Raw genomic sequence first — 8,601 nt, 5'->3', positions numbered from 1 at the left:
GGGTGTGAGACCCAGACCAGTCGCAATTCACCTCTCTGAGACTCCGTTTTCTCTTTTGTAAATGGGTTGTTGTGAGGGCTCCGTGGGGACTCCGTCACGGTGCTCCTGGGAGTGTCGCGTTAAACACTTGGAAACAACCGCACTCGTTTGGGGGGGTGTGGGGACCCCAGATGAGGGTGTCCGGGTCCGCCGCTGCAGGGAGAGTACCGCCCCCTGGTGGCGGTCCCTTTTGGGACAGCTGGGCCACCCGCAGGCGGGGCGACGGGGAGGGCTACTTGAGGGCCGGCTGCCGTCTGTCAGCCAGTCTTCTGGCTCCTGGCGCCGCGTCTGTTCCTCGGTCTCGGCCACCCGCCCCACGCCTCGATGTCGCCAGGCGCAGACAGCATGGTAGGGGAACGCGATCGCGGTGGCTGGACGGTGCACGTGGCGGGCCGAAGGGCGGGGGCGCGGATCTGGGAGGAGCGCAGAGGGTCTCCCCGGGATCCCTCCCTCGATGGGGATCGGAGGGCTCCGTCGAGGCGCCCCACTTCGCGGGGGATTCGCAGCCTCCGGGTTATTCTTGTCTTTTCCGGGACACTGGGGCGGCGACCCTTCGCTGTGGCTCAGGGATTCCCTCTCAAACCCTGGTGGCCGGGCTTTAGCGGTGCAGGCGGGCAGCCGTGCGGAGGGAGGGGGGCGGGCAGGTGAACCGCCTGGGTAAGTGAAAATACCCTTCCATTCCAGAATGCGGGGATCGGGTGTGGGACTGGCAAGGAGGTTGGGAGAGACTCCTGGGTGGAGGTTCTGGTGACAAGGAAGATAGCCACGATTAAGAATTCTTGGGGTCGGGGCGTCTGAGTGGCTCAGTGGGTTGAGGCTTCTGCCTTCCTCTCCAGTCGTGATCCCAGGGTCCTGGGATCGAGCCCTGCATCAGACTCTCTGCTCAGCAGGGAGCCTGCTTCCTCCTCCTCTTTCTCTGCCTGCTTCTCTGCCTACTCGTGATCTCTGTCTGCCAAATAAATAAATAAAATCTCTTAAAAAAAAAAACAAACAAACAAAAAACGAATTCTTGGGGTCTGGGAGGGAAAAGGACCTAGAAAGAAAGTTGGAAGGTGGCCGCACAGGTACATGGGCACCAAACTCCTACTGAGAAGAGGTAATGGAGCTGAAGGATAGGAAGTGGGTCCAGGAAAGGAGTCTGAAAGTCCAGGGTTGCTCAGAGAGGAGGGGTGGTGGTGCAGGTGGGCTTGGCAAAAGGGCTAAGGAGGACAGTCCCTAACACCTGGCCTGTCTCACCAAACCACCTGCCCAGCCAAATCGTGTTTCAGTCCCTGCCGCATCTCCGGTGGACTGTGCTTTTTTTTAAGATTTTTTTTTAAAAAGATTTTATTTATTTATTTGACAGAGAGAGATCACAGTAGGAGAGAGGGAGGGAAGAGATCACAGAGAGAGAGGAAGGGAAGCAGGCCCCCCTGCTGAGCAGAGAGCCCGAGGCGGGACCCGATCCCAGGACCCTGAGATCATGACCTGAGCCAAAGGCAGCGGCTTAACCCACTGAGCCACCCAGGCGCCCCTTAAGATTTTATTTTTTAAAGAATTGTTTATTTGAGAGCTAGAGAGAGGAGGGAGGGGGACCAGAGGGAGAGAGAGAATCGTGACCAGATTCCCTGCTAAGTGCAGAGCCTGACACAGAGCTTGATCTCAAGACCCTGAGTTCATGACCAAAGGCCAAATCAAGAGTCGGTAGATTAACGACTGAGCGGCCCACGGGCCCCTAAGGTTTTATTTTTAAGTAATCTCCACACCCAACATCTGGCTCCAACTCACAACCCCCAGATCAAAAGCTGACCGATTGAGCCCGCCAGGTGCCCCTCCCTTGGACTGTTCTTCCCCTTCCATGAGGGAAGTAAGGATAAAGTTACTATGCATTGATATTCCACACCTGAAAGGTACCAGGTACACCCTGAGAACTTTATATGTGTTTTCATATTTAATCTTCACAGAAATTATGAGGTAAGCTTTGTGGACACCCCCATTTACAGATGCGAAGACTGAGGTACCAGGAGGCAACATCGCAGCTGGAGTGTAGCAGAGTTGGCATTTGAACCCTCAGGCCAGTGTGTTTAGCTCCGTGGCCTGGGTCCTTAACCACTATATCCCATGGACTGGCAGAGATAGGGACCAAACAAAGGAGAGGGAACCTCAGAATTGGCAGTCAAGGTTGTCAAATATTTTAACTTTAAACAGTTCAGCTGATAGGAAACAGAAACAAGGACCAGCTTTTGGATTAGTGTTCTCGTGTTTAGTCCTTTTACCCCTTTGCTTGATCCCCATGGTGGACTCGGTCCTCACTGCAAGTTGGCTGATAACCAAGCCTTCCGTGTGTCAGGCCAGCCCCACTTTAGTAACTTTTGTAGATTAAATTGCCTGGATCCTTGCAATAAGGAAACAGAGAGGTTCCCATATAGATGGTCACACAGCCCAGAATTAGGGAGGCTGGATTTGAATCCCTTGTTCTTAAAACCATTCTGATAAGATCAGGTACTGCATATTGTGCCCATTTTCCAGATGCCCCAAACTGAGTCCCTTTCCCAAAGTCCAGGGCTTGAAAGGGGACAGACCCAAGGGGACACTGCTGCTGTAAAGCTTAATCCCCAGGGGACCCATCCTTTATTCAAAGACTTTGGTGGATTATGACATTTATAACTGAGTTCTGCTTTTTTTTTTTTTTTTAAAGATTTTGTTTATTTGACAGAGAGAGACAGAGACAGAGACAGTGAGAGAGAGAACACAAGCGGGGGAGTGGGAGAGGAAGAAGCAGGCTTCCCAGTGAGCAGAGAGCCCGATGTGGGGCTTGATCCCAGGACCCTGGGATTGTGACCTGAGCTGAAGGCAGCCACTTAACAACTGAGCCACCCAGGTGCCCCTGAGTCCTGCTTTTTATCATTTTTAAGATGTACTTTTTTTTTTTTTTAAGATTTTTATTTATTTGACACAGAGAGAGAGAGAGCACAGTAGGGGGAGCAGTGGGCAGAGGGAGAGCGAGAGAAGCAGGCTCCCCGCTGAGCAGAGAAACCAATGTGGGACTTAGTCTCACTCAGGACCCTGGGATGATGACCTGAGCCAAAGGCAGCCACTCAACCGACTGAGTCACCCAGGCGCCCAAGATATGTGTTTTTACATCTCTGAAATTGTTATACACCTTACAATGAATGACAGAGTTTTTTTATTTCTCTAAAATACCTATAATGATGTTCCTCTTAGTGTCACTGTGCCACTTAGTGTCACCCCTTAGGTTTAATGAGTTCCCAGCAATCTTAGAGTGACTTTTCTGGGTGTCTCTCTGTTCTGTTCCATAGGCTCCTCTCTGCTTCAATTGCTCCAGTCTCCCTGGAGACATGTCCCCACGGGATGCAAGGAGCCTGGTACCCTGCAATGGTAGTAGGGCCTCGAGGCTCCCCGACCTGGAGGACTTGAACCTCACCGATGAGGAACTGAGACTCAAGTACCTGGGGCCCCAGCAGACAGAGCTGTTTGTGCCCATCTGTGTCACGTACCTGCTGATCTTCGTGGTGGGCGCCGTGGGCAATGGGCTGACCTGCACCGTCATCCTGCGTCACAAGAACATGCGTACCCCCACCAACTACTACCTCTTCAGCCTGGCTGTGTCCGACCTGCTGGTGCTGTTGGTGGGCCTGCCCCTGGAGCTCTATGAGATGTGGTGCAACTACCCCTTCCTGCTGGGCGCCGGGGGCTGCTACTTCCGCACGCTTCTCTTTGAGACGGTCTGCCTGGCCTCCGTGCTCAATGTCACAGCCCTGAGCGTGGAGCGCTATGTGGCCGTGGTGCACCCGCTGCAGGCCAGGTCCACGATGACTCGGGTCCACATGCGCCGCGTGCTTGGGGCCATCTGGGGCCTCGCTGTGCTTTGTTCTCTGCCTAACACCAGTCTGCATGGCATCCAGCAGCTGGAATTGCCCTGCCGGGGCACGGTGCCCCACTCGGCCACATGCACCTTGGTCCACTCTCGGGCCCTCTACAACCTGGTCGTGCAGATCACCACCCTGTTCTTCTTTTGCCTGCCCATGGCCACCATCAGCGTGCTCTACCTGCTCATCGGGCTCCAGCTGCGGCGTGAGAGATTGCTGCTGCTCAGGCGGGAGGCCAGGGGCAGGGCCAGGTCCAGTGACAGTGGCAGGTTTCAGCGGTCACAGGATCGGGGCCGGACACAGGTGACCAAGATGTTGTGTAAGTGTTGCTGCTGGGAAGAGAGGCTGAGCCAGGCCCTGAGTGTGAAACTAGAGCTTCCAGGACCCCGGGGCTGAGCGTCTGGGTTTATGATGGAGGCTGAGTGTGAGGTTTGGGGTGGCTGCTGCTGCCCCCCGCCCCATCCTATTTGTGTGCACTCATGTGTGCGATTACTCGGTGAGAAACTCATAGCAAAGATAAATGGTAGGATGGCCACGTGATTTGTGGGACCCAATGCAAAAGGCACATTTGGGGTCCCTTGTTCAGAAATTGCTGGGACTGTCCACACAGCAATAGTGCAGCATTAAACAAAGCCCAGGGTCCTTCTCAGCTTGGAGGCCCATGCGGGTGCACAGGTGGCACACCCATGAGTTGGCACGGATTCCTGGAACCCAACCACGGACCAGGCAGAGACACGTGACTGCATTCCAGGATGGCAGAGCCGTTTGTGGGAGCTGGCCCTGCCAGGTCTCTCATCTTTGCTCCTAAACGTATCTTGGCTCTGTCCTTCCCTAGAGCAGCCTGGGAGGCCCTGCTGTGGGCACAGAGAGTTCCTCTTCCTTGAGTAACTACCCTTTTCCCTTAGTGGCTGTTGAATAGTCCCCAGGAAGGATTCTGATTGGTGGGCTTAGGTCCTAGCTGGTCCCCAGGCCCGAGTAGCAGGGTGCTATGGTTTGCAGACCCCACAGGCTCACATGCTGGGGTCTGAGGGGAACAAAGTTCCCAAAAGAAGGGGAGTAAGGTGCTGGAGGGGCAAGATGATACATTTCACCCATTCTATATCTGTGGATCCTGGAGGACCATGACAATGACCCTGTCTCATAGAGACTTATCAGGACGTGTGTTTGTGAGGGTGAGTGTGCAGAGCACAGGAGAGTCAGGGCAGAAGTGTGGATTGGGGCAGGCCAGCTGGGTTGAGGCTCTGGGTCTTACTGTGGTCTGGGTCTGGCTCTTTTCCCAAAACAAAGGCCCCTGGGGAAGCCAGACAAAATGATACTAAGTCAGTCCTTGATTTCCTCTCCATCCTGCCCCCCACCCTAGGCGACCTAAATCAGGTAGATGGAGGGAGCCAGGACAAGACAGAGGTAAGGGAGACCTTGGTCAAAGCCATGGGATGATAGCCGGCTAACTGGGACTGTCCCATTCCCAGAGAAAGACGCACTTCTCTCGTCCCCCAGGAACAGTGTCCCAGAACCCAAGGCCACTTGAGCAGCTTCTGAAAATGGGACCTGATCCCAGAGTTCCAAGCCTGCCTCTCATCTGTGCCCTGTGAAGTCCGCACTGCAGACGACCTGCCCCCTGCCTGCTCTTCCTTTTCCCCCTACTCCCTTGTTCTGCAGGGACCAAGTCTGCTCGCTGGGATGGCTCTCACCTTGGGAAGCTGGGGTGTTTCCTGGGGCTTGCTGCTGGCCTGGGGCTCTGGCTTTCTTCTCTCCCTGCCTCCCTCCTTCCCTCAGCTTCCCTTTCTGAGAGCCTAGTATACACCAGATGACGGGCTGGAGATGTTGTAAACAACATCCTGGTGGCAATCGTGGGTGACGAGGGAAAACCATGCTGGGGTGTGGTAAGGAAGGCACTGCAGGGGAAGACAGGCAGGCAGAGAAGTAAACAATAAGAGACAAAAATCAAGGCAAGCCCAATGACAGAGACCCAAGGAAGGGCATGGCTGGTTGATGCCACAGCTCTGGGAAGCTGGGTGACCTCTTAGCTAAGAGCCATCTAGTTGCAGATTCTGTGATGCGAGAGCCAGACGGGGCCATCTTGGCTCAGGCGTCCTCACCTGGTCTGTCTGACTGTGGCTGGAGGTAAGGTACATACCCACTGCCCAGGCAGTGACAGTAGTGGGACCAGCCTCTCTGAAGGGGTGCTGATGCTAAGGCAGGCAACCTTCCAGAACCTTCCAGATGGACCATGGTCATGGGTGGCATGGTGGGAGTGGGCAGACCACCCTGAAGCCCGGGGAAGGCAGTCTGGCAGGTACCCAAGTCTTCCCTCTGTGCCCCCACAGTTGTGCTGGTCATGGTGTTTGGGATCTGCTGGGCCCCTTTCCACGTTGACCGCCTCATGTGGAGCTTTGTGTCCCAGTGGACCGAGGGTCTGCACCTGGCCTTCCAGTACGTGCATGTTATCTCCGGAGTCTTCTTCTACCTCAGCTCGGCAATTAACCCCGTGCTCTACAACATCATGTCAAGCCGCTTCAGGGAGACTTTCCAGGAAGCCCTGTGCTTGGGGACCCGGTACCGCTACCACAGACCCCACCACAGCTCCTACAGCCTCAGCAGGGTGACCATGGGCAGCACCCTGTGTGACCTGGGCTCCCCGGGCAGCAGGGCCCAGCTGCCGACTGAGAATGGGGGCCTCTAGGGGCTGCAAGAGACCGACCCCTTCTGAGTGGAGCCTGGGAGCAGCTTCACCCAGAGAGGCCAGAGAGCCACACACCGTTTCAGGAGCCACCCTTGCCCTCCTCTGCTGGCATGTCTTCATGACCTGTCCCCCTCTGGATTCCGTCCCTACTTCAGCCGATAACCTCGGACTGGCCCCTCAGCGACTCCTACCACCACCCAAGATTTTGGAAAGGAAATAAGGTTGCGCTTTGCTTTCTAGAGCCCTCGGCCCGCAGGTGAGATTGGTCCTCTACAGAAACAAGGCAGCTGGTTGGCGGGCAGAGCAAGCCTCCATCTGGGGTCTCACCCACCCCCACCCCTGGTTTCTGAAATGTGTTCAGGGGGCCCCACTTTCCTTCCCATTTCTCGTTGAGATTCTGCAGGTTCTGGCCTGTTCGGGCCCTGTCTAGCTCTTGGCCTGTCCCCGGGACCCCAGCCACCCTGATCCTCTGTGGTCCCCCTCTGCCACTCATTCGGCTCTGGGTCTCCACCTAGAGGGGTAGCTGGGTGGCAGGGGTGCTAGGGATCCAGGGGACCTTGTTCCCATCTCAGCCCTGCTGCCACCCCCTTGCCTCGTAGCATCACCTTCCCCAGCCTTGGTCCCTTGTTTGCAAAATAAAACCGGCCCTGGCCTTTGAGAGGGTCCCACTTCGCACTTCACCTGTGGTTTTCTGTGTGCATAAATCACATCTTGTAACAAAGCTGCTGGAAAACCTAAGCTCAACAAGGCAGAAATTACTCTCGACTTCTCACCATCCCACCATCCCCCTAACTCCTGCTCCCTCCTTGACCTCTCTGTCCCCTCCAACCCCTGAATCGCCTGCCCTGAGAGCCATTTTGAGCCTATTCTTGGCTTCTCACAGACTGTGGGCCAGTGCCTGCCCCCCACACCCTCTGTCCTTGCCACCACGTAAGCTGGTTTGGGGGTCTGAGGCGAGCAGAACTCTGGGTCTGACGGACCAGAGGATTCCAGAGGCAAGAGACATGGGCCCACCAAGGGCAAGGAGTGACCTTGTGAGGTGAGAAGAGAGACAGGGATGGGTAGGTCGCCTCCTGAAGTGAAGCCCCATCCCAAAGGCTTGGGGGCTGACACAGTGCTCACTCAGGACCCCCTGGGTGAGGAGGCTCACACTGTAGGTCAGTTGTCCCTGTTCCCCCTACAGACAGACGCTCCCTAGCTCAGGCCCAGGACACCCCTTGCCTGTGAAGTGGTGGCATTGCCCAGGGTGGTGGACAGAGTTCTGGAGTTCTGAAATTCAATTATAAAAATATCAAATTCTCGGGACGCCTGGGTGGCTCAGTTGGTTAGGCAGCTGCCTTCGGCTCAGGTCATGATCCCAGAGTCCTGGGATCGAGTCCCACATCGGGCTCCTTGCTCAGCAGGGAGCCTGCTTCTGCCTCTGCCGCTGCCTGCCATTCTGTCTGCCTGTGCTCGCTCTCTCCCCCCACCTCTGATAAATAAATAAAATTAAAAAAAAATCAAATTCTCTTTGAAAACTTTGAAAACAAATTCTCTTTAGAAAACTTGGGAAATACCAGTAAGCAAAAATGAAAGCAATTTGAAATAATTAAAAACCACCCTTGCTGGGAGCTGGTGGGAGGGGGAGATGGGGAGTTGTTTAATGGGTACAGAGTTTGTTTGCCAAGATGAGAAAATTTCTGGAGGTTGGCTGCCCAGAAATGTGAATGCACTTCCGCTGAACTGGACCCTTAATGCTGAACGGGACACTTCAGTGGTTATAATGGCAAGATTTATGTTATGTGGATTTTTCTGTAACTTTTTAAAAGAAAGGATTAAGTCTGGAGGAAAAGAAAAAAGTTGAAAGTCACCCAGAGATAGCTTCCTTCTCCTGTGACAGCCACTGTATAGAAGATGGACGGTGATGTGTGAAAAGGAACAGAGCACCAAGGGACCTCCAAAGTGAGCTCCTGGAGCCCTGAAGTGGCAAAGAGGGAGCAGCCAGACCCCCGACTCCAGCTGGAACTTGCA

General features: G+C 54.8%; 1 protein-coding gene across 1 annotated transcript; it reads left to right on the top strand.

The window, feature by feature from the left end:
• Positions 1-270: 270 nt before the first annotated feature.
• On the top strand, positions 271-7,220 carry NMUR1 (neuromedin U receptor 1). Its single transcript, XM_059392712.1, has 3 exons — positions 271-387; positions 3,339-4,227; positions 6,236-7,220. Exons 1-3 carry the CDS (start codon positions 364-366, stop codon positions 6,589-6,591), a joined length of 1,269 nt encoding a protein of 422 aa, XP_059248695.1. The 5' UTR covers positions 271-363; the 3' UTR covers positions 6,592-7,220.
• Positions 7,221-8,601: the final 1,381 nt, after the last annotated feature.

This window comes from Mustela nigripes, chromosome 3 (assembly GCF_022355385.1).
Source record: "Mustela nigripes isolate SB6536 chromosome 3, MUSNIG.SB6536, whole genome shotgun sequence".
In the NCBI taxonomy this organism is placed as follows: domain Eukaryota; kingdom Metazoa; phylum Chordata; class Mammalia; order Carnivora; family Mustelidae; genus Mustela; species Mustela nigripes.
This window is presented reverse-complemented; position numbering and strand designations above follow the sequence as displayed.